Source organism: Balaenoptera musculus, chromosome 11, assembly GCF_009873245.2.
Source record: "Balaenoptera musculus isolate JJ_BM4_2016_0621 chromosome 11, mBalMus1.pri.v3, whole genome shotgun sequence".
Taxonomy (NCBI): domain Eukaryota; kingdom Metazoa; phylum Chordata; class Mammalia; order Artiodactyla; family Balaenopteridae; genus Balaenoptera; species Balaenoptera musculus.
Genome location: NC_045795.1, coordinates 92,485,491 through 92,512,377, shown reverse-complemented (window position 1 = coordinate 92,512,377; position 26,887 = coordinate 92,485,491). Strand labels below are relative to the sequence as shown.

Sequence of the window (26,887 nt, the reverse complement as noted above, 5' to 3'; positions counted from 1 at the left end):
GCAGGTGCTGCAAGCACGAGGTGGGGAGGCTGGAAGCTGTGAAATCTGGCGGGGTCTCAACCCAGCTCAACGCTTGATACCCCTTTTCATGGTTTGATCCCCAAGACAGAAGAAAATGCTCTTCATATAAGACTGTTATTATGTAACCTAATGATTTCTTTTTTTTTTTTTTTTCTATTTGCCAACAGGTAAAATGAAGTAAAGATACAGTGGCTCTCTTTAAGCACAAAGATTAAACTAATTTAAGAAGGACAAGGAGCCATAGGTGGGGTGTTGCTCACTCGATTCCGGACAGAAGAGCTTTCAGACCTGAGTGCAGCTCCACTAGCCTCAGGGAGAAAATTTCCCTCCGATGTGCTTCGCTTCCTGTTGGGGTCGGGAAGCACAGAGTGGTAGCGAGGACTTGAGTGTGGCAAGGAAAATAAAACCAGAGCTCAGGCGTATGTGTTGTCCAGATAATATAAATAATATCACGATCCAAGAACGCACTTTAACTCTATCCTTACATCCTGTATGCTTTAGGCTAAAGAATTAAAACTGTGCAAACACTCATGCCATCTACTCTTAGTGCAAAAAGGACACAAAAGAAAAAGTAGAATTAAAGCAACTTCCCATGCATTTTAGAGCAGTCAGAGATACAGATGGGAAAAAGTACTATCTTTTACAATTTGCTTTGGCCACATTTCACCAACATAGCCTTTATACTGATTCTGTATGATCAGAACCAAAGAATTATAGGCAGGCATTGACTGTAGGAACCTACAGAGCTATCCTCTTACTCCCTTGCCCATCAAAATAAAAGTTAAAGAAAAAGAAGAAGATGGAATGGAAGGAAGTAGCGTGTCTTTTTAAAATTCTCTTGTCTGAGATCTCTTTGTCCAAAGAAGCATCTTGAATTCTTTCGGAACGTTCATGGGTAGTATATAGCTATTTCTTACACACTCAGAGATCAGTCGTTTCTGATATGTTTTATGATTGTACTGACACTCTATTGCCTCCCTCAACTGCTGTCATGTTAGTTTTCGTTTAATTTTTAAAACAAAAATTACAGTTAATGACCTTTTCCCCTAGAACATTACAGGAAGACTTTTGAGACAACAGAAAATCTTTTGCTGCTTCAGGAATCACTATTTAAACAGAAGGACAATTTTTTAACGCTATCCATTCAGGAAACAGAATGGAAAAACTGACAGCAGTGGAAAGGTATCATGCGACCGTGGCTCATGCAGGCACTGGTGCTCTGTGTGACCCTCGGCCAGTCACTGAACCTCTCTGGGCTTCCACTTCCTGACCTGTAGTTCAAGGAGACTGGAGCTTATTATTTAGGATTCCTTTCCAGCTAAAACATTAAGTAATGCTTGGTATATTTTCAGTAAACTTCATTTCGTAATATCTAACAGGCAAGTTCTCTAAATAATACAACACAATAGGACATAAAATGATTTCAGGCATGGAAAAGGCCAAACCAAGCCTGGCGTATAATTTGGTAAAATAACCAATGGCCTTTACCAGCGCTTCTTCCTATGAGGATTTCACCTGTATTTCCGGGAGGATAGGCTCTTTTATGGCAGTAAGCCACACTTTTGAAAAAGACAAGCATATTAATAAGCTATATATGTTCAAATCAGATAACAGCTACATAAATACAATATATATTATCCGAAGCAAAAGATAATTTTGGTAAATGAATGAACTGATTTTCTCAAGATATTTTTATTATCAAAGTAACTTTTTTTTTTTTTTTTTTACATGAAAGGTCATTCTCAGTGACCACATAGTAAGGGAGACTATTCTGAGAAAATGAGTATTTCTGCATTTCCCAGGTCTTGTCTTCCACCACCTCATCCCAGGATTGGCCACTATAATCAGATGCTGACACCTCCAGTCAAGGTGAAGTCTCCCCAAATGAACAGGTGACTAGCAGTGATCCTATGCTGCCTGGTTTTGAACTTGGAAACCAACTATTACCCTCTATTGCCTCTGCATATTTCTTCTTGGATCTTATGTCTTCTCAGTGCTTTTAGACAAGGCCAGCAAAATCAAACTTCACAGGAAAAAGATTTCAAATGACTGGCTTTGAAACAGAAATTCAAAATGAACCTCAAGTCACAGAATCCCAAGTGTCCTTCCCAGATGAGGCCACGAATCAGGTCATCGTAACTACGGCACTTGAGTAGTAACTAGATTCGTGCAGATAAGATGCTAAAACACTCGCTTTCTATACATCATGTACCTAACATTTTATCCGGGGATGGATTTCTACTACAAATGAAGGAGATTATACTTTGCCATTCTTAAAAGAAACCCACAGACTTCTGAGGGTTCCTATTTGTGGTGTGTGTACAATGGCACATCCTCACATACATACATACTGTATATACATACATATACACATCCGTTTCATGTGTGCCTATTACAGGCCAACACAGAGCACAGCCACTTAAAACACCCTGTTTCCTGCTGCCATCAACATGAATCCTTCTCCCCTGGGCTTCTAGAATTTTCCTTTGAAATAAGATGTCTCCTTCCATGGACCACCCCTAGCAGAGGTTGAATACAGTTCAAGAAATGAGACTGTACTATAGATCTAATTATCAGCACAGCAAAGAGAATTTACCATCTCCAATCCCCTGAATCAGCCTTCAGTTTCTTTCACCCACTCCATCTCAGAGGAGGGAAAAAATAAACAAACAGCGAATGGCCTTGCAAATATGTTTGCTGGGTCCTGGCCTTCATGAGCCTTTGAAAACCCACATTAAGAGAACAGAATGCTTGAAAGAAAATTGAGCTAAAATAGAAGTTACCTAACATTTCAGCAAGGGCAATTTTAAATCTTCACATTTGCTAACACAATGCCGTTTACTAATGGCATTTGTTTCTAGAAACAAAGTAAGAAAGAAACATTATCTAGTTCCAACGATGACGTTTCACCTGGATCTTATAGAACAAGTTCACCGGAACCCAAAAGTAAAATTCATTTTTAAAAACCACATTCTGACTTGACTGAATTATACAACTTCCGTCATTATGGAATCATCTCAGCATTTAAAAAAAAAAAGAAAAAAAGAGAAAGAAAGAAAACTTCCCCAGATTCTGCAATAGCTTCTGTATGCTCTGACTTGAGCTCACTTGCTCTATGCCTGCCAGTGTCTAACAGTAAACAGCCCCGCTGCATTTATTGGCAATTACTGCTGAAGGTCACACATCAGCAGTGAGCCTAAATTCCAGGAAAAAAAGAAGCTCTTATGTAACTGCCGCCTGAATGCTGGCAGGTGCCCAACCCAGCAGTTCACAGCAATGTAAAAAAGTAGGACACCTCCACCCTGGGTTGGATGTCATGAGAACGCCCCCTGAAGGTGAAATTGAATAATTCTTGGGTTTGTCCTCTCTGTTTTCTCCCCCCTGAATTCTACTGGCAGTGGCCTCCTTTGCTTGCAGAAGCAGCTCTCGGTGGCAGAAGCTGAGAGAACTCAATATATAGGCAGATACAGGCAGGCTGCCGCCACCCTAACAAGTGGGAACACCAATCCCACTTGCTTTTTCGTTGCAGTGCAAGGAGCTGAAGTTGCCGGCTGCCGCTAGTGGCTCTGGAGAGGTCAGGGTTCCAAGCGAGAGTGATTAAATGGGGGATCATATCTCCAATAGGAAGAAATGCAGCATGTCCACTGAGCTACAGCACACACTTTCTAAACACGCCCTGCTTTCCAAAGACGCACACGTGAAAATGAGGTAGGTTACTGTTCTGCCCACCGCCTCGGCCTGAAGTTTGAGTGCTGCATCAAAATCATCCCTTTGTTCAGTCCAGAAATTTACAGTTTAGGAAAGTGACAAACACGCTCACCTGCCAGGGGTCCTCACGGTGTGACCTGACCTCCTAAGCTGCTACCTGACCTCCCTGCTCAGGTACAAGTCCCTAAGTTACACGGTCTCATGACCCCAAGTACTTCACCTTCCTATATTTCTCATGGTTGATGGCTGTCACTTAACATAAATTTGGATTACTGTCTGTCACCTCCACAGAACCGTGAACTCCAGAAGGGCAGACACTGCGCCTATTTGGACCCAACTCCCCTAGTCAACGTGCCTGGGATGGAACAGGCACTCAGGTATTAGTCATATGAACAAATGTCTCAAGCAGCAATCAGTGTCTGTTTAAAGCCAAGAATGGGTAGATGAGGGAACTTTCTGGGCCGACAGAAACAGTCCCCATCTTGATTTGTGTGTGTCTATAGGTAACAATTCGTCAAGATACAAACTGAAGAATAAGCTGAATGGACACTAATGGAAGCAGCTCCCCACCCTTCTCCCCTCATCTGTCCTCCCCCTGCCCCCTAAGGAAAAGGTAAAATCAGGGGGTAAGGATGGAGACCCTGCCTATTTGCAAAAACTGATAATAATAATAATAATAAAGAAAAGAAAGAAAACCCTCCTTTTCCTGGTTTCAAATGAAATTTTACTCCAGAAGACAGCTGGGAAGGCTCCCACCATGCACTTTTCTTGCAGGGACTCTGATTCTGTCCTCACTTCACCCTCTTTTCTCAGAGCACAGACAGAGACTCGGACGATGCCGTGCTTTTTTTCCAAGCCGTTCACTGCACATCTCCTCTCTCACGATGCTCAACAGGCCTTTATCACTGAAGAGTGGTGGTCCTTCCCCAACCTAGGGACCATGGCTCTCCAGATATGCCGTACCCTGCTCAGGGGCTATTCCCCAGCACGTTTCAAGGTTGAAGTGCTGGTTTGCAATTTAGGTGGGAGGCCTTGCCCGTACCACGGGCCAGCGTGAACTCTCATTAAGTTTCTTAATGGAGTTTCTGCAGAACTCCAGCTGTGGGCTGCTGGTTTTCACCCGCACACGTGGACAAAAGGCTTGGTGGGAGAGAAACCTCAGGAGCTGCGGCTGTTTCCAGAACAGCCATGGATAATAAAGGCCAATCAGGCATCTCTGCTTAGAGGGCCAGAGCCGACAGCCCGAGGGCCTGTGTTGGTGCTCCAGGGCTCTGAGGGCTGCCAGGGATAACAACGGAGAGGGGATCCACAGTTGCTTCCTCAGGGAATTTTCAAAGAATCCAAGTGGCTGCCAGAACATTCTTCTTTTATAAACAGACAGTATTCTATTTCCTAGTGTATAATTATAAACACACCTGCTCCAACTGTGGAATCTTTCCATAAGCGAGCAATAAACTCCCAGCCAGGAGACCCAAGTTCTATCTTGAGCAAGCAAACACATCAAATGATTACTATGGTGCAAAACAGTATATTAATAACACTGCAGACTCCGATTAGGGAAGGTTTTCCTTTCCTGGCTTAATTTGTCTTTAAGCAAATAGAAACTCAACCTCAATATTTCAGAGGAAAAATTCAAATGAGAGAGGCATTTACAACTCTAGGGAGAAACAAGAGTGTCGAAGGGTGCCAACATGAAAATTCAGCATTAGACGTTTTGCTGGCATACAAATAACCCGGAAGACAGAAGACCAAACAGGAAGTAGCAAAAATCACCGTAGTTAAAGTAGTTAAACCCTTGTACAACCTTTTGTTTTTCTCACCCTCTGTTCATCCCAGAGAAGCACAGCCTCCTCACCTGTTCATGCTGACCGATTTAAGGAAAAGTCTGCACTTACAGAATCTACCATGGCTGAACAGTAAGCGCTCCAGGCCAGCAGCTGAGCCAGCAGTACTAGTTCTGCTTTAGCCGCTATCTAGCTGTGTGAGCTAAGACCACTCACTTAACCTCTCTGAGCTCCATTCCTGAGGGGACTGGACCAAATTCATAACCACTCGTGTCGCTTTCAGTTTTAAGTCTGTGATTCAAACTCTCCTTAGGTACATCTGAACCATCTCTTAGTATTTCTGAAATTATGGTGGTAGATATTAGAGCAGGCCTCATATTCTATTTGGTAGCTCTATCCCACCAAAATAAGGTATTAATCGTTCTACCAAAAGAATGAACAGATACCTAAAGAAGCAGACCAGAAAATTAATTTTTAAAAGTCCGATAAAATTTTTTTCCAGTCTGCTTCAATTTACTAAGCAATTAAACTCCCTCAATTATACACATTAATTCCCCTCATTAATCCTTTCTATTATCATTTACCAAACATGTATCACATCCTACAGATATGGCAAGAAATGTTGAAAAATACTCATAGGAGAGAAAATATTTAAGACACCCTCAAATCCCAAACAGAATGGCCACTCATCAGTCTCCAGGGTCATTCTGGGTAAATGAAACTAATTTGATACATAAGTATAGAAACCATCAGATGACATTTCAATTTCTTGATCTCTAGTTGGTTTTCCTAGAAGAGAAGCCAGGGATATTGTACATTCCTAATCCCACCACAAGCCAGCAGCTGGAAAGTCTCAACTAGGGCTGTGGAATTTGCACTGCACTTTGACAAAATTTTATATGACCCCTCACACTTAACACTTCCAACATGTAGGCCAAGAGAGCAGTGGTTTGGTTTTTCTTTGACTACTTCCAAACTATACCAATGTAGTTATTGCTTTTTGCATGGGTGCTTCACATATGGACAGAAAAGCTCCTCATGGTAATATCAACACTCAGTTTCAGAGATATGTTAATAGCCAGTGTCAACCACAAATTCAGTTGAGATTCTAGACAGTGAAGGATTGAAATCTTATCACAGCTTAGAAAATCTTTATCTAGACTCAGATGGGATCTCCAAAGACAAATGGCAAACAAACTCATGGGAAATGCTAACACAAACACAAAGGACTCAACTCACTCCCAGAGGCAACACTACACAAAGTCAGATACTAGACGCTGCAGAGACTAGGGGACAGATCACAGAGTTCACTGGAAGAGGGTCATGGAAACATCACCATGGGACACTTAAAAAAAAAAATGAAATTAGGACCTCTGCATTATCCAATTCATCAATGGAAATCAGCTGGAAAAGAAAAAAAGGGGGGGGGGAGAAAAAGAAGGAAGTGTTAGAAAAGGAAATACAAGCGAGCTAAGTGTTAGAAACTTTGTCATTGTATTCTTATCACTGACTCAGGTTGAAGCATCTTTAGAACGTGACCATCTTAAGAGGTGCAGGCATTCAGGACACCACCGCACCTCACCCTGACATCTGCTCTGCAATGTTCTGCTCCGGAACAGAACGGGCAGGGTGCTGCCACCCCTTGTTCACATGCCAGGTATCAAACCTCGCAGGTCACTTAACCAAGAGGCCAGGACAGCACCTTTGCACTCTCTTGTAGAGAGAACCCTTGAACTGAGCTGTGGGCAAGGGCAAGTTCTCCAATCAAGGACCATGTCCTTTCAGAAGAGGATGGCAAGGAGTAGAGCCAAAGGCTAAACTCTGAGCAACTCAGCTTAGGACAGAATTCTTTCTTTGGACTCATCTTCCCATTTGGTGGGGGAGGGGGGAGTCTTCGGTCCAAACTATCACTGGGCTAAATCAGATCCAACTTCAATTTAAGTAGTAAGACCAACATATCCCAAGCCCAGAAGCTCCGAATCCTGATACTGTTGATGATTAAAGAGAACAGATTTCCCCCAAGGTGATTAGCACCTACCCAAGTGATAGTAGTAACAAGTAAATGATTTATTAGCATCAAGTTCAAGAAAAAGAAAAAACAAAAGCATTAATCACAATTATGCTTGTTTAATGATAGATGCGTGATCCTCAAAATGTACTAAATATTATGTTTCATTAATATTTAGTACATTTTGCAAATTTAAACTCCTATTAGAAACACTGGTAGCTGGAAATGTTAATAGTTTATTCACCTAGAGAAAAGGAGCAGTGGTAATTAACAGGGGACTGACAGTTCGTATGAAATGAAAACCCTGACATTACTTAAGGTCAAAAACTCTCTAGTAGTATAACAGCTACTGTTATTCAGAAGAAAAAAATGGACTTTAAATAAATTGAGATACACTTTCACATTAATTGTCGGCCTCTGAATTTCTTTCCAAATCCCTGTGACTAAAAAGTAGCTTAATAAAAATCCTACAGTAGATAACAGAGTAGCCAATATATAAAATAATTATGCTTTCTTTTCAAGCAGGCTCTAAGAGCTTAAAGATGTTCTATGAGTTATACAGAGATTCAGGTTAAATTTTAGAGATATTTAGCCACGGGAGGTTATTTTTTTTAATGGTTTAATCTGTAGATTAAAAGCAGAGTTTAGTAGGCATTGCACACACAGAATGGTTGCAAAGTCCTGATTTTAAAGTTTATTAACTATGAATACATTGGATAGAAAAACACACGAATCACACAAAAATGTATTCCATCGTTATTTTGGTGATCCTTTTAAATATCCCTTTATTTTATATTTACCACTCTTTGGTAAATATTGCTGGCCCTTTGCATTTTAGAGACACAATAGTAAAAGATGATTTCTTTAATTCCTAAATGATCATGATTAAATTTTGTGACCATCTTCTTTGTCCAGACCTTACCTTTCCATCATATGTCATAGTTCTTGGATGGGCACATCTTAGGCAATGGACCAAGACAAGTGGACTGACCACTGGCTTCTCACAGATCTGACTCTTAGGGCCTGACACAAACCACAGGTGATGCCAGAGCCCAGTGGACCAGATCCATGACCATGAAGACTCAGGGGAGGGCAGGGAGAAGAACAGCCCTGGACGTCCCAGGAGGGTGTTAGTCATGGGACAAGTTCCACTTAAGAAGCAACTAATAGAAAAATTGGGCCAAGAAGACAGAAATGGCATTCACACTTGCCCTTGTGTCCCAAGCACCCAGTCCAAAGCACACCTCATTTATTTTATCGACTAACGCCCACGGGTTTGCCTAAGAAAGGTTATTTCTTTGGCCCTGGGTTCCTTCCACCCTTGAAAGAGTCAGCCTGTCCCATATGTCACGCTTCTTTAGTCAAACAGGGGCAGCCAATAAACCATCAAAGGCATTTTCCAAAAGCCTCAGTGAAACTGGACAAAGTGGATACCAACAACCAAACTGGAAGAAAGAGAAATCGTTTAACAACCTCCACCCCCTTTTAAAGTGAATGGTTAAGGAGCCTTTTTCAACAGTCAGAGCCGGGGGCCAGAAGCTTGGCACACACGTGCTGTCGGTCGGGAGCTGCTGACTAGCACGGGTTTCCAGAATGTCTTCCTTGGTTGCAGAGCATTTCCCATACTTGCTTATAGTACTTTCACTTTCAACAAGGGGGATGACAGCTCCAATCAGACTGGAAAGAAATGTCATCCTGCCTCCAAGCCTCTATCTGCTAGGGTATGACTAATTTCTTCACCAGTTGAAAAGGGATTTGAGCTACAGCCTAAGGACTTCTTCTCAACTCTGATAACTCTTTGAGAGTGACCTCCATCTACTGCCCTCTTGAAGCCCTGGCTCTGTCACTCTCCATGAGCTTTCTCACAGGCAGTGGTACAACATCTCAGGTCTGCTGTCTCCCGGGGGCCGTGACGGTGTTCTCCCTGTTGGCACTACTGGGTAGTGAAAGGGAGCAGGGAAGCACACCTCTACACGGCCCCAAAGACCCCGGTGTACTTTTCTGTCCAGCAGCAGACAATCGACCAACTCCTAGTACTTCTACTTTCCATGTTATAAAAAGAAAACTTACGAGACATAAAAGTATAATAACAATTTGCAAAATTCACTGGAGTTGAGACACAAAGTTTACCTGAAGTACCTTGGGTATAGAAAGAAACAGATATTCTCAAGAAGAGAAAATTGTGGTCTCCACATTTTAAAAGCAAGTTCTCTGCACCATAGGTGCTAATATATTCACAGCTGGTTAAGGTCCCTTTGGTGGATATTATCTTATTATGGAGAGTCAATTTCTATAACTAGAGTCATATTTTTTAAACATTTCTGAAATCTCACCTTAAGAAAAATAAACATCTTGTGGAATAAATGGTTATTACTTACTTATTTAATAAGTGTATTCTCTATTACTGCCCACCCCCCGTCTTTTTTTAGTGCAAGACCTACCTAGTTGTCTACACAGGTGTTGTACGGACTGGTCCTCTCATTACTTCCCACTTGTACCAGTGTTCTTTGCTTTTATATTTATAAACTCTTTTCTGGCAGGTTTCCTACACAAAATTCCTCCTGAGTTATAAACACTTATTTTCTAATTAAGCAACATTTATTCAAGTTTTAATTTATACATTGTACAAATTTAGAGTGACGTTTAAAAGCCTTGGGTTTGGGGGCAGTGGAGAAATGTATACTGCAAAAAGGACTGCATACCTTTCTGTTTTATTTTTTCTTATCCAAAGACCCTCACACATTAAATTGCTCTAATATTAATGACAGATATAGCTTAGGTTAGAAAGCAAGATTCCGACAGACTTTTACACTTGCAAAAATCTGGTTGTCACCTTCCCTTTTGATAAGGAAGACTGTGATTTAATTACCAAGCCTTCTTCACAGAGATGAATGAGTTACTGTGTATTTGATAAGTCAGTGATATCAGCACATTTACATGCTAGGAAGATGCTGATAGAAGTGGCTTGAAGACAATGAACATTATTACCTTCAAATGAAGACTGGTGAGATTTAAACTCAGGCCCATGCTTTTTTGCTGGGGGCAGAAAGGAAGAGCAATGGGGCTCTTTTTACCCCACTTGGACCAAAATCGGGGGTGTGAGGGCTGTTCTCTGTACATCACTGCTCACTGCATGTGCTAAGAAGTCTCATGTCCCAGGGATGGTCCATTTCCCAATCTCAATTAGAAAAGGTGACATGTTTGTCCGTCTTCATTCCAGTTAGAACTGGAGGCAGTTTCTTCATACACTGGAAGGATTGTGTAACATCTCACCAGAAAGAAGCAAGTAAACCCACAGGTATGCTTAGCTGGAACCCAAAATTCAGGAACACACACCTTGATACACAAGAGGCATTTGCATTCTCATTGGGAATTTAAACATATGGAAAATCTTGCTGTTACTGTTTTTCTGAATATAGACTGTATGGCAAGCAGCCTGTAAGAGACAACTAAGTATATATGACTTTAAGGAGACAGTCATATGATTTAGCTACCTTCACGGCAGGATAAATAGTTTAAAAAATCTAAAAGTTAACCCCCTCAGTCAATATGCCTGAACTAAGGTGGATTTCTAACCGCTCCCACTCCACTTCAATTTAATAGCAAAACCGAGTTTTAACATGAAAATAAAATGCAGTACCTTTTCTCCATAGCCTCTATCTTTGGTCATCATTTCTCTAAGGGTCTGTAGGACCTTAATGCAGAGTTTCTCCTCATTCTCCTCTAGCAGCTGTTTAGTGTGCTTTATTAACCTGAATGGAGGGGAAAACCACGGATTACATCCCTGAAACGATCTTTAAATTAAAAAAAAAACAAAGAACACTTGACAATCAACTTATTGGAACTAGTCAGTTAATGAACAAATATTTACCAAGGGCTCCCAGGTTAAACAGGCTTCCGGGCCTTCCCTGCACTAAGAACAGCCCGTTGGTGTCTCAATAGCGACACCTGCTGGTCGGTAACAGCAAACAGGCTCCTGGCCACGGGTCTGCCACACACAGTGGAGAGATGATAGGGAATGGAGAACAGAGGCAGGGGCCCCCTCAAACCAGCTCGTTTAGGAAGTGCAGCTATTTATCCACTGAGGATGGTCAGTAATGAGGCTACAATATGCCAGCGGTGTAAAAAAACCTCAGGAGTAGGACGGTTGGGGCAAACACACTGTTCTCTTGATCCAGTCTTACTCTTTGAGGGGCCCAGAAAAATAAGAAACTCAGAGGCAGAGCCCATGCTCAAGCTAACAACCAACCAAACTTAGGGTGAAAATCAGATGGAGATTTCTGGTGACGGAACCGATCGCTTCTTCTAGATTTTGCCCCAAGGCACAAACTAACAAACTACAAAGCTGTTAGGAACAGATTGTGAGGCCCTGGTAGGTGTGAGTTTTTTGAGGGCACAAAGGCCATGGCTTTTTGAGTCTGTATGGCAGCTCATGGTGGGCACCCTATCCACACGTGTTGAATGGAAGATGAACACACGGGCATGCCGTTCAAAGGAGAAATTTTCACCAAAACAGGTGTCAGTAAGTAGGACTGAACCTACACGCTTACTTTGGGAAGGTCAGAACAGATTCCTAGCACGGGACCTTGTACTCATCAAAGTCAAAAACCAGGCCAGCCCCCCCCTTCTTCAGGAACCAGTGCTGTGTCTGGTCAGCGGGATTCTGCCCGTGGGCACCGCAGAGAAAGGGGTTGCTTACTTGCAAATGAAGCCACCACTTTCACACTTTCTTCTGGCATCTGTGTTCTCCGGGAAAAGCAGCTCAGGCCTGTGGAGGACGTCCACCAGCACAGATAACTCGGCCTGCACCAGTGGCCTGAGACGGTCCTCCAGGGCAGAGACAATGTCCTGGAATGGAAGCACAGCCTTGGTGAGCAGCTTGGGCTGCAGCTGACCGCAGGAGGGTGAGAACATTCATTTCTGACCTAAAGCATGACCACAGACGAGACTGGGTTAGACTAACCTTAGCACCGTCTGGTATTTGCCTCACATTATTAGACATTGCCCAACGGTTACCTGAAGCATTAGGCCCTGACACAGAAAACAAAGTGATAACAAGTCATCATTCCCACCCACCCTGTGAGATGGTCCTTAAGCTACTTAAGGGATCATTCCACGTACTTTAAAATATGATGCAAAAAGTACATTCGACAACATGGAAAGGTGTCTACAATATGAGTGTAAAAAATGGTCAAACAATAGTATGGACTATATGATCCGCTTTTTATAAACAACGTTAATATCTAAAGGATATGCAGCAAACATTATTAAAACATCATTAGTGGTCTTCCCTGGGTGGCGGAACTATGGGCGATTGTAGTTTTCTTCTATATATCGGTTCTTGTGAGTATTGTCAAATTATTTCCAATGAGCATGAATTATTCACATAATAAAAAGTCATATAAAAATGAGAACACAAATGAATGAACATGCTGTATCAACATGCTAAATACATGTACCCTGATAGCATGATGGTCTTCAAATGCAAAACACATAGCTGTAGGAAAGGAAAACAGAGAGAAGTTGAAAGAGCAGCAAAACCAACACAACAAACACCATATAAAGGCAAATGGCAGAAAACAGATGAGAAATTATCTTCAAAAGATGCTAAAGTCCGCCATCTGGCTTGCTAACTCAGAACCAAGGTATCGGCATGCTGGCTAAGAAGGGCAGAACACAGTGTACTGGATAAGATAAGAAGGATCCGTTAACCAAGGAGATTTGCATGGAAAGGGCCACTTTAATTGCATTCATCTCAATTGGGGACCCAAATTTCATAGGCCAAAAATTCATAAAGAATTGGGTGATCTTTTATGCAGAAACTAAAACTAAAACTTGTCAATACAATTTTACTTAATCTTAGATTTAACAAAATCTGTAATCACTCAATAATATTTAGGATGCACTAAAGAATGCATGAATGAATCAAACTATTTCTTGCGGGGGCGGGGGGGGGGACAATTTTCCCAAAAAGTTGGTACGAGTACATTGCCACATCCCTTAATTCAGAGTGACTTCCACACCGCTGTCACAAAGAGGGTCGCTCTGGCAAAATTCTCTGAGGGTTTTGTCAGTTTCCCTAACAGTTTCCTCTTAGAAAGCACCCAATCTCCCCTTCTTCAGTAGTTACTGGTCCTAACTCTGGCAAAATGTTACTTGCCTCCAGCATTTGCTTGAGATTGAAGGAGTTCTTCGGCATCATGTTCATGAAATCTTGCATCTTTTGCCAGGTTTGAACTTCACATTGCAATTGATTTGCATTGTATTGTCAAATGTGTAACATTCGGCAATCAGGCAAAGACCAACAGACAAGGATGGAGAAGCAATGGGCAGAGGGAGATGCTAGTGTTAAGTGAGGGGGGATGTCTGAATGGGGGTTAATTATATAAGCGTGTCGTTTGCAACTTAATGTTCTCACATTATGACAACTTTTGCTCTTCTGGGCAATCTCGTAACTCCAGGGACTCAGACAGACAATAACTCATTAGATAACGAGGACCCTTTTAGCCACTGGCCAAGTCTTTAAAACAAGCACTACCTAAACTTATGTATTTTATTCTATTCCCCAAGAGTATGCATAATCAATCTAAGAAGAGCCCTGGTATGTTTCTGCAGCCACAGATAATTTATTTAGTTTGAGCAGGAGAAAATACGGTGTGTTCATACAGTTATGAGGCTACAATACAATAACCTTCCTCTTTCTAAAATATAGTGGGGTCAGGAAGCACTCCATGAGGAACCAAATTACCTTTGTTTAAGAAGCGGTTCTGTCACAACAAGGCTGAAATTCTTCCCTTGACCTGCGAAGCTCTGCCCACCTCCCCAGCTCCATGGGTTCTGGCCACACTAACCTTCCTTTGGCCTTTGCACCATATTCTCTCCTGTAGAATGGTCTTTACACATGCTCTTTCCTTCCCTTCCACTCCATTCTTTAAGTAAGTCCTACGGTTTCCTGATCTTGGTTCCAATGCTACTTCCTCAGCAATGCCTTCCTTGACCACCAGCCCCAATTCCAGGCAAGATTAACTTCCTCATCAGTGCCTTTCGTAGCACTACTCATTCCTCTGCAGTGTTTGTCCCTCGTGCCATTTTACTTTTATCTGTGTGATTAGTTGATTAATGTTTGTCTCCCTTTCAACACTTGAGAGTCTATGAGGGTTAAGGTTACTTCTGGTTTTGGCCATTGTATCCCCCGTGCCTAGGGTGGGGTTGATGAATGAATCAGTGAACTCATTCGTCTTTAGGTAACTGATGTAACCCTCAGAGATTCATTTACTTCACCAAATGATAATAATTATTACTGTCATAACAATAATAATAGTAATAATAAGAGCAGCTCACTGATCAAGTGCTCACTACATGCCAGGCTCTGTTCTATGTGCTTTATGTGTATTGTATTTTCCAAAGATGGCCATCGCAGTATAAACTATCTTGCACGCTCTTCTTACAATGAGTCACTGACATCCCTCCTATCAAATGGTGGTCCATGTCCTCTCCCCTTGAACCTAAATGGACACATGTCACTGCCTTGACCAAGAGAATATGACAGAAGGGGTGCTATGTGATTTCTGAAGCCAGGTCATTAAGGCAAAACAGCTTTTACTTATCTCTCTCAAGAGAGACTTATTTTGGGACCCAGCTGCCATGTTGTGAGGAAGCCCAGACCACATGGGGAGACAATGTGTAGATATTTTAGGTGACAGCTGAGGTCCCAGCTGACAATCAGTATCAACTGCCAAACATGTGAGAGAGATTTCAAGATGAGTCCAAACACAACCACCATCTGACTGCAACTGCATGAATGGACTTGAGCAAGAAACACCTCACTGAGCCCAGTAACCTCCAACAGTAAAAGAGAATAAAACAATCGCTGTTGTCCTTTGTTAGGCAGGCAAAGATAACCGGAACATCTTGACTCTCTTAATCTTCATATCAACCCCATGACGTAGGTGTTACTATTATACTATTCTACAAGTTAGGAAACTGGAGAAGGTAAGTAACTTTCCCAAGGTTATGCACTTCTAAGCAGCAGAGCCACGATTTGAACCCAGGCACTGGCCTGAGATCACGCTCTTCACGACCGCACCATTGCACCGAGCTCATCTGAAGGATCTGTGATTCTCCAACTGTGGTCCATGTACCACCTGTGAGAAAATCACCTGGGGTGCTTGTTCAAAGGAAGATGTTAATATTAAGATGTATGTTTAAGTGTTTAACATCATCTAATTCTCACTACTCTCCCTTTTAACAAAGGGAGAGCACATCTCTTCATAGGTACTAAGAAAAAAAAAAGAGTATACTCTAGCTAGAATTTAATAACACTTTTATTTTCACTTGGCTCATTTTGATATAAAACTCCTCTCTCAAGTCATGATTACACTTGTTTACCTACTGATTCAAGAGGCTAAAATCCCAAGGTGACGAACAAAAAGGAGCTGTTATGCCCTGATTCCAAGCATCCTCTTCTAACACTGATGTACCCCTTCTTAGTAAGAGAGGAGGGACTTCTTCATAAAGAGATCTGTAAATCAATGAATCACCTCTAAAGACCATGACTTTGTCAGGAGCTTTTCTGGTCCCAAGTAGCTCTGCACTCCTAGCCCCACAAACGTTATTGCATGTGACTGTCCACTCACCATACTGACATCCCGCTGTGGCCAACCCTGGATTTTCTCTGGCTCAAGGAGGCACTTCTGTGTGGGGAACTGTCTTAGGCCAGGTGAAGGACCGCTTCTGTCAGCACCAGGCATTACCTGCAAGCGCTCGATGATATTCCGGTAGTCTCTGGAAGCTGCCAGGACAGAGTCTCTGCGAGCTGCATTGCGGGCCGTCAGCCGCCAGTTCATGGCAGTTTTCTGCACGATGTTGTGGGACTTGAGGAAGAGGTTGTTGACCTGGCTGTCCAGGTCCACGGGGATGGCAATGGCCCGGCTCTTGGCTGTACAGGAGAAAGGGGACTCGTGAGCCTACAACTTTGATGGGAGACACCCTAGAGACAGACAACTCCCCCCCCACCACCATCCAGCAGGCAGATGTTTCCACGCCTGTAACATGAGTGCAGATACGGAGTAGCTCAACTGAACTTCATAACCTGTTAGGTCGGGTTTTCCAATGTGAATTCTGAGGGGCAGCAGCTCTGAGGGAATTTATAATGCTCCAAGGTCATACAGTTTAGGTAACTCAAAGTCAAAGTTCAAGGGGCTTCCTCAATGAATAGCTTCTTAGGGTTTCAGATGTGTTCATACATTTTAAGAATTATCAAGACAGGGAATTCATTTGGCCAGTAAACTGTTTTTCTAAAAATTCTCCAGTTTGGTATTCTTTCAACAATCTACAAAATGCTGTTTTAAGCCAAACATAGTACAAAAGATAATATTTACAATGACATAAGCTATTCTTTCCATATAGGCTCTTGTATTTTTTTTTTTATTTCCTTCAAAAAAGGACAATTCCACTCCCATCATGAGAAAAACATTAGTCAAATCCACAATGGGGTATACTCCAATAAAGATGTTAAAAAAAAAAAAAAAAAAGTAACCAGATGAGCAAAAAAAAAAGAAAAACCCCACAATGGGGGACATTCTACAGACACCTGACTAGGACATCTCAAGATTGTCAAGGTCACAGAAAATAAGGAAGGTCTGAGAAACTGTCACAGACCAGAGGATACTGGGTAGGCATGACAACTAAATGCAATGTGGTAGCCTACACTGAATCCTGGAGCAGAAAAAGGACAATAGTGGAAAAAAGTGGTGAAAACCAAATCAAGCCTGGAAGTTTAGTTCATGGCAATAGGCCAATGTCAGCTTCTTAGTTTTGACAAATGTAGCTGGTAATGTAAGATGTTGAGAACGGGGGAAACTGGGTGAGGGATATATGGGAACTCTTGTGTTATCTTGGCAACTTTCTTATAAATCTAAAATGATTGCAAAATAAAAAAATTTAAAAAAGGAAAATAACTAGACGAACAATCCTTTTTTCCATATGCGAAATCCAACAACATGGAAAAAAATAAGACAACTATCCCCTGTCTTCAAAGCTTCATACCAGTAGAAGCAAAAAAGTGCTGGGGTTAATGGGTTGTACGGTTTTCATGCTCTGCTGTTTCACAAATACCGGCTCTCCTTGCCTTTTCTCATCACGGCCAAGACTATGAAAACATTTCCTCTCTCTGATGATTACTGGGCTAGGGAACTCAGAGATCTGCCCAAGTTTTAACCAACAACCTTAAGTTGCAGGATCATACATGGGCAGAATTTAGGGCTATCTGGGGAGCCCATCACAGAACCCTATTTGAGAGATATCACACCACGAACCTATAATCTGTAACGTACACACCTTCAAAAGCCTAATCTCTTTCTGTGAAATAGTGCCATGTAAATAATAAAAAGACACAAATACCTGCCATATGAGTGTAAAGGAAATCAGGCAGGGATGACTGAAATCGGGCAATGAGCCCTAGTAAACACAATCTATACTTGCTGGACAGCTACTCAACAGTGCTAAGAACCCCACTTGTCTTTTCTGGTGTCTGCAGAAATCTTAATAGCTACTAGAGACAGACAACCCTTCTCAATTTAGGCAGGAAGATTATCCCTTTGCATAGCATGTATGGGGAGGGGGTGGAACAGGGCAAAGTAACAGAGTCTGACAAGATCAGGGTGAAGGGAGCAGTAATGGTTGTAACTTCCTTTCAAAGCTGCCTCTGAGAGGTGATACAAGGTTGGGGGGAGGGGATGGAGAAGCATTTATCATCAAGAGGCAGAAGGGAGCAGTGCACCATTTCTGAGAAAGGGCGTTCCACAGGATTGGACATGTGCTTTGCACGAAAAAAAATTTCCATGTGGTCAAATATGTTTACCGGATTAAACAAATTACTTTCTTGAACAAGGGGCTTCCCAGGGCCTTGAATAAACTTGAGCTCTGTGACTTGCCAAGAGTTGCCTAACATTTAACCGTGGAATCTTGTTTTTCAAAGACTATCTTTCTTTGGGACTTTCTGGCTCTGGACTTTGGCAGGTGCTGGCTTGGAAAGATGAAAGGGAGGTTTAAGAATCAAGACGATCTCAGCTCCAGTTCTGGCTCTGCAGCCTCCCGGGTGCGGAAGCCTCACAGAGCTTTATAGCCACTGCTCCATCCAGGGTGGCCTTTATTCCCACTGGGCAACGCATTTTCATCATGTTAAATCCCACCTGAGTTGGTGTCTTACCTACATCAGAGAGCACCCGAATGCAGCTCTCCACCGAGGCCTTCTGGCTCGGCATGAGCCAGTTGCAGTGGTAAACCCTGAACACACCTTGTAGCAGCTGCACAAAGACGGGCTGGCGAGTCTGCGAGAAAGAGAAGCCAAGAGGAAGGCGACGTGAAGACTTTTATTTGTGAGCGATTGATACACTGGTCAGAAACAGACACTGCCTTGAACCACGGGTTCATGGACCCTTATGCAAGAGTGGGAAGGGGTGACCAGTGATGAGCTGGATTCCAGAAGTGGCCTGGCCAAGGGAGAAAAAGTCAGAAGCATTTTAAGGCAATGCACAAACTTGATGCTAAGTCTGACCACCAGAAGGAGCAGCAGAATATCACAGCCTGAAAACAGGTGTTCTTGTCTAGTTACCGACTGGCTGTGTGACTGTAGGCAAATCACTTCACTTCTCTGAGCTTTAACTTCGTGCAATATATAAAATACAGGGATTGAGGCCAAGGAACCCCCAAAGTTGTTTCCAGATGTTACATTCCATGAGTAGAACCTATATTTTTAATCAGCATAAACAAACTGGTAAGTGAATCTCACCTAGAATGCTCCTTACTTCTTTATTTCTGGCAGTGTCTTCAATGACATGAGGAGAAGCTAGTTCTGATGGTTACTCTTCACAAGTGTTCATTTACTACAGATCAGTACTTGCACGTTAACTACAGAGTAGGATTTATTCCTCTCTATGACGGTATAAATTTGTACTCATTTTAAAATAAAAGAACTCAAACTACGACTTAATCAATTTGACACTGACTTCCTGAGTGCATTTGAAAATTATAATTTTGGCCTTCATCCAAAGCTACCTGGATCAGAGTAGCTTTAGACCTGCAAGGCAAAGGTCACTGTGTATGGTAAGCTACTCCACTGGTCTTTAATGTTTAGGAGAAAGTACTTGCAGATCCCTTCCGAAAAACAGGAGGAGTTAATACAGCAAAGAAAAAAAGTACAGAAAAAACTCTAGAGAAGTTTCTTAGATAAAAGAAAAACAATTGAAAAGTACTAGGGGAAAGGAAATTTACTGTAAGAAATTAAAACAGGATATGATATCACTTATATGTGGAATCTTAAAAAAATGATACAAATGAACTTATTTACAAAACAGAAATAGACTCACAGACATAGAAACAAACCTACGGTTACCAAAAAGGAAAGTGGGGAGGGATAAATTAGGAGTTTGGGAATAAACTATACACACTACTATATATAAAATAGATAACCAACAAGGACCTACTGTATAGCAGAGGCAAGTATACTCAGTATCTTGTAATAACCTATAACGGAAAAGAATTTTAAAAAGAATACGTGTGTGTGTGTGTGTCTGTGTGTGTGTGTGTGTGTAGAACTGAATCACTTTGCTGTACACCTGAAACTAACACAACACTGTAAATCAACTATATTTCAATTAAAATTTTAAAAAATAAAACAGGTTAATAAAAATTCAGAACCTCCTCTATAAACACCGTTTGGATAACTTTCACTTATTAAGTACCACACACTTCACATAAGCGCTCACTGGGGCCTTGGTAACTGTCCTATGACAGAGGAGTTACCTTAATACCACAAATGAAAAACAAAAGCTCAGAAAGGTTAAAAGAAAGCATCCAAGAGAACAAAGTGATGGCCAAGCAGTGAGTCACCTTCAGGGCTCTCTGATGCCCAAAATCTGTGCTCTTTCTACTAAGTTCACCTACAAACCAGAATCTCATTACTTTCTGGAGGGAGTACTTTCTGTTCTGCACCTCACAGCCCACCAAGACAGTCATCTGTGTTACTAATAGAGAACAGGCACACAGGGAGCCTGAGAAATTGGCTGAGAAGCCCTGATACGGAGCTCCGGAGCCCAATGGGTCCACTGAGAGCAGCTGTTTACTGAGAACACTTCTTCCCTGCCTGTCCCTGTGCTGAGTGCTTTATACACACCTCATCTGACCAACCCCTGACCCCGTGAAGTAAGCAGTGGTATCATCACCCACCCTACTGGCTAATGTGCGTGGAGTTGGGATGGGAACTCAATGGCCTAACTCAAAGAAAACGAATCCTTCGACTAAATGAATTCAATTGAACCAATATTTATTGAGCATCTGCTCTATTCCCATCTGGCCTCTGAATAAACAAAAGATGAATAAATCGGCCAGAGGAGCTGATTCCTAATTATCCATTTTAATGGACAACCTGGGGGCATCAGCTCACGTGACCTCTTGGGCTAATGAACATGGCTGCCCATCACCTTCTTCCTGAGATTCTTCCCTGCTTAGTTCTTAAGGCCCTGCGTTGCTCGTGAACCCCATTCTGACTGTAAGATAACCCCTTGATCTTCCTCTGCTCTCTTTTACAAACTGTCCTTAATTATCTGTGCTCTGCCCAGTTCCCTTCTAGTCAACCCCTTCATTTTCCCAGCTGAGACTTGAACTAGCCAATGTTTACATTTGGACTTTACCACTTCCCTCTCCTGAGTCTCCCTGATTCATTTAACTCACTCAACAAATGAACATGTACCAGGGGCCAGGCACAGTGCTCGAGATAGAACAGTACCTGAGACACCTCTCTGCCCTCCCCCCTGGAGCTTGCCGTCTAGCAGGACACAGTACAAACTGCCAATTATTGAGCACCTACTGTGTACCAGGCACTATGCTATATTTTCATGAACATTAACTCTAATTCTCACAATAATCTGCAGGGTTGATACTATAACCCTGTTATAGTAAGAAATGGGGTTCTGAAGTTTCGAGATCTACCCAAGTTCACAGAGCTGGGAAGGGGAGCAGTGAGGGCTGGAACCCAGCTCTGAGCTGCTATAAAAGCCTCCAAAGTTCTGCTGCTGCTGCCGGATCCCACATTTCCAGCGCCTCACGCACATTCCACTGGCACCTTAAATGCAGCACAGCCCAATCCCAGGCCACCATTTTCCTCCCTCACAAATGTGGGTTAAAAGAAAGGAAGGAAGGAAACAAAACCAGGAAGGAAGGAAGGACAAAGGTACAAATCTAGCTGGGGAGCACGACATCGGCTTTCCAACAGATAAAGTAAGACAGGTTAGGACAGCTTCAAAAATGGTATTCCTTGAAAATAAATATTCTAGAAATCCAGCTTGGACTTTGTATTTTAAATAGGCTTCGACAACCTGGGCCTTGCTAGGGACTTACATAACATTTATGTCGAAGATTTATTTCTCTGACCACTCCTGCCTGTTCATGGGCTTAAAATTGGTTTCAGAGCGAGGCAGTGGAAGGCGACAGCAGGGGGACCAAGATGAAAAACCAAAAACACAAATTCCTGTTGAATGGTTTCCGTTAAATTAATTTGATTGGTTTACTCTGACATTTGGTTTTGCAATACTGTTTCACAATCTCTAGGAGAATGGGCTTTGCCATAGCAATTGCCACTATGCAAGTCCAACTGCATAACTATGCCACTATGCAAGTCCAACCTGACTAACCAAAGCAGTTGGCTCTGTAGAACAGCACTTGGTAAGGAGCACGTTCTGGCCTCCAGCAACTCATGTGCTTGGGATCTAACAAGTTCCTGTTGCCCAATTACACAAAAACTATGTACAGATATTCTAAAAGTCTCATTCTAACTTTATGATGCTTCAGAGCACGGGTCCCCAACCCCCGGGCCACGGACCGGTACCTGTCCGCGGCCTGTTAGGCACCGGGCCGCACAGCAGGAGGTGAGCGGTGGCAAGCCAGAGAAGCTTCATCTGCCCCCCCACCCCTCGCATCGCTCCCATTACCACGGGAACCATCCTCCACCCCCCCACCCCGTGGAAAAACTGTCTTCCACGAAACCAGTCCCTGGTGCCAAAAAGGTTGGGGACCGCTGCTTTAGAGATAACTAAAAGCTAGCAGTGAAGCTCAATTAAATAGAAGGTTACCAACAGTCCCTAAGAAAACATATCTCACTAAAAATTCCATAATTCAAGTTTTAGAGTCAGACAGGCCTGGGTTGAAATCATGGTTTTGCCAGGTAGTAGCTGTGACCATGGCTGAGCATGGTAACTAAATCCTCTGAGCCTCACTTTGCTCAGCTGCAAAATGGGGATAATACCATCTGTACTAGGCTAAAATGAACTCCTTTACATAGGTAATGGAATATAGCAATATCTGATAAATGTATCAGTGATATTATACTGACCATGAATCACTCTTCTCTTGGAGAATTTACCTTAAGATTATCTGTCTACGCTCCAACCACCCTGGGCCACCCATCAACCCCAGGACAGACTCCATCTATGTGCATGACAAGGAGGGTTACTCTTGCTCTTCTGACCACTGGAGACCAAGTCCCGCTTTCATTCTGCAGGCTGTACACACAGACCTGCAGCAAGACTCCCACAGCCACGGACCCAGACATCAGTTCTAAAAAGAAGAGCGACCTTTCCAAGTAAAAGAATAATAAAAACACCTCCCAGATCCAGGGATTCAAATCTTTCGAAATCTAACTACACTGACAATCAGCACGCAAGGTTGCTGCATCGCACGACTCCGGGGGCTCCATGTGAGCAGCACGTGCTGGGGCCGGTGCAATGCGGCAGCCCTGCTGTCAAGGCTAAAGGACTCCTCACTCCCGCCTGCCACGTACCCCTTCTGGTGAACTCGAGGCACACACTTCAAGCTAAAATGGAGATTTCCAGACATATTTTTCAATAGTGTTAATAACACGCTAGCATTTATTTGAAAGCTGCTTCTCTTTCTAAGATTGGAGGTAAGGAATCAACAAGGTGGGGGGGAGGGAAGAAGGCATTTTAAGGAGAAAATCAACAACCACTAGAACCATCTGGGACCGAAAATCATTCTCAGGTACTTGATTATCCAAGGGATCCTGTAAAAACCACTCTCCACAAAGAGAAAAGCATCTGTAGCAATGCTTTGCAGAGTGGCTCATCTATAGCCGCTCAGTCCCGAATCCGCACCAACTCCAGCTGCCAAATATCTATTGTGAATACCCTGCGTGTATCAATACATTTGTATTTCCTACCTGCAAAGTCGTACTCTGGTCTGAGAAGGGAGAACTGAAGAACGTAGTAACGATGCTCATGACAATTTCGGTGACATACCTCTCCAAAATTGAGTCTGCGTGTTTCCTGTCACTTGTGTTGTTACAGGCCTGGAGGACAATTGGACACTTTAGACATTATACCAAAACCTGCACACCAGTTGTAAAATTAAGACATCTGTGACTATTCCTGCTAATTACCCTTAACAAAGGAAAAGTAAAAGCCTGCAAGTCAGTACTTCTCCCCTTAAGAGACAGCAATTATAAAAAATAAATCATGGAAGAAGAGAAACAGATCAACTTGGATATCATGGTGTGGAATCACAGAACATTAAAATTGGTGTGGGACCTACAAGGCCATCACTTCCCGACTCCTACCGACTTGTGGCAAATCTAAAACTCAAAAGGCGGTAAGAGGCAAAATAACTACAATTGTCTACATTTTCCCTAAAAGTAAACTGTTTAAGCCATTCATCTTCTCTAGGCCATAGTTTCCTAAAGCATATAATTAAGATCCTGAATCAAATATTATCACTGAGGTCCACTGTGCATGATATTCTCCAAACCTACAACACTCTTCCATTCCATAAAAATTCTGCTGATATGCAGTTGAAATTAGTGGGCTGTGACTCAGGATAATTGTATAAGTTTTGGGGTGAAGAGAGACTTCAGATTTCACCTGGACTCTACATAATTTTGCTGCGTAGAATAAGATTAGAGATTTATCAATAGAAGAACAAGTTTAAAAAATTGATTTTATTAAATCAAGTTTTATTACCAAATTCATTAGCCCTCTAATTTGAGATATAAAATTGTATATAATAAAAAATCATGAAGTAAGGGGTAAAACGATCAGATTTTATTAGCTATCATGCTCTGAGCCCAGTGATGAGCAGTCTGTGGACACATCCAGGGAATGAAGGTGGCAACAGATTTTACAGCATTTTTGAACAATTTAAGGCAGGGGTCAGCCAAGTTAAGTGCTGCTGGCTGTTTTTTATAAATAAAGTTTTATTGGAACCCAGCCATGCCCATCTGCTTACAGACTGCTATGGCTGCTCTCATGCCACCAGGGCAGAGTTGTAGTTGTGACAGAGACCGCATGGCCCACAAAGCCAAACATGATTACCATCTGGACCTTCACAGAAAACTTGTCAGAGTCCTGATTTAAAGAGGCAAAGCAGCCTTCCATTTCAAGCCTAAACCCCCAGATTTATGGGATTAAAAGACTAGGAAGAATTTGAGATAAAAATATATACATATTTAAATAATACATCAATATATATATCTGTGACACCAACACCAGGGTATTAGTAAACATAGTCCTTCATTACAAGGAAAATAAGTTCTTGCAGGCTCCTTGTCTCACACTGGGAATTGTACAGTCAGGAGAAAATACCACATTCTAGCGTTCTCCAATGCACCTTTTTTTTTTCTTTTTAGCATCACAACGTTTCTGAAATTGGTATTCATCCCACAATCATTCTCTCAAGGACTGAATTACTTTCCCCCCAAGCGCCCTCCCCCCGAAGCCTACCACCACAAAACTCATATGAAATCCATAAAGCGCCCTGTGAGGTCGCAGTCCCATAGCTTTAGAACCAATATTAAGCTCAGTGCAAAACCAAACCAAGAGTACTGAAGCCCACCCCAAAGGCTGGGTCAGGAAAGCAAAAGACGGAAAGTGACATGCTTTGCAGGAGGCTCGACACCAGACTGTAGGAGATATTATAAATACTCACACTCAGGAAGGTGTCCTTCGAGGAAAGACTTATTCTCAAAGAAATGAAAAGTTTATAAATTTGATTTTAGTATGTCCCAGGTTATCATTCACAAATCAACCCATAGAGGATGAGATGAAAACCAGAAATAATCTACCTTCCCTGAAGCTTGACGAGTAAAATCTATTCTCAGCTAGGAGTAAAAGGGTCAAAAGAAACGAGATGTGTGGAGAGATGATAGCCAGGTGCCTCCCTGTGCCACAAATCAGCGAGGTGAAGTTACGTGACTGCGTCCTTACGTCTGCACAGCACAGGGTGACCCAGACCCACACGTACCCCCTCACCCTGCCTCCTTAGCTCCAGAAAGACTTACCCTGCAGATGTCCACAAGGAAATTCTCAAACAATTTCCACATGTGATTACTGGTATAAATCTCCTTCATTTCCACCTCCGTATCCACATAGCAGTGATTCAAGAAGTTAATGTACGCAATTTTAACCTGGAAGAGAGAAACAGGCTTTTCTCAAAAACCAACTTAGTACGTGCAGGATTGATTAGTTCCCTCATTTTAATAGTGACAAGGATGGACCATGATGGTCATTCCATTTTCCCCTGCACGCTTTAACTTCTATGATTTTTTGATATTCAAAATTCACTATTATAAAATTCAAAAACAAAGCTTTTGGAAGAGAATATGTTCATGACCTCAAGGTAAAGAATGGAACAAAAAACACTGATCATAGAAGAGAAGATGGACACGTTTGACTACATTAAAATTAAGAATTTCTGGGACACCCATGGTGGTCCAGTGGTTAAGACTCCGTGCTTCCACTGCAGGGGGCATAGGTTCAATCCCTCATCAAGGAACTAAGAAGAAAAAAAAAAAAAATTTCTATGAAATGGCACTGTTACAAGAGTTAAATGACACGATTTGGGAGAAGCTGTTTGCAATGCATATCCCCACAGAGAATTCCTACAGATTTGTGCATATAAGATGGCCACACCAAAGGAAAAACTGGCAAAAAATCTGATCTGCTATTTACTTAAAGGAATATCAAATCTCAAAAACAACATATGGAAAGGGATTGAATCTCATTTAGTAATCAAGAGGATAGAAATTAAAACCACTATGAGATATCATTATACACCCACCAGATTGAAGACAAATATATACTAATAAAGGTTCTGATAATAGCAAGGGTTGGCAGGGTCTGGGAGCAACAAGAGATCTAGGGGGAGGGGTGGCCACTGGAGTAACTGCTGGAAACCACTTCACATTATCAAGTCAAAGGGAAGAAATGCACCTTGTATGACCCAGCACTTCTAAGTATACCCCCTGCAGAGGTGTGTACACCAGGACACACGCACTGGTCCTAACAGCCAAAAAGCAAAAATA

At 42.3% G+C, this 26,887-nt stretch overlaps 1 protein-coding gene across 1 annotated transcript in view; it reads right to left on the bottom strand.

Moving 5' to 3' along the window:
- ITPR1 (inositol 1,4,5-trisphosphate receptor type 1) overlaps nt 1-26,887 on the bottom strand; it is a 320,973-nt gene that overhangs the window by 110,902 nt on the left and 183,184 nt on the right. Inside the window, 7 exon segments of the mRNA XM_036868683.1 lie at nt 6,885-6,917; nt 11,162-11,273; nt 12,221-12,369; nt 16,275-16,459; nt 18,731-18,851; nt 23,753-23,881; nt 25,865-25,990. Of these exon segments, the coding sequence (XP_036724578.1) occupies nt 6,885-6,917; nt 11,162-11,273; nt 12,221-12,369; nt 16,275-16,459; nt 18,731-18,851; nt 23,753-23,881; nt 25,865-25,990 (855 nt within the window).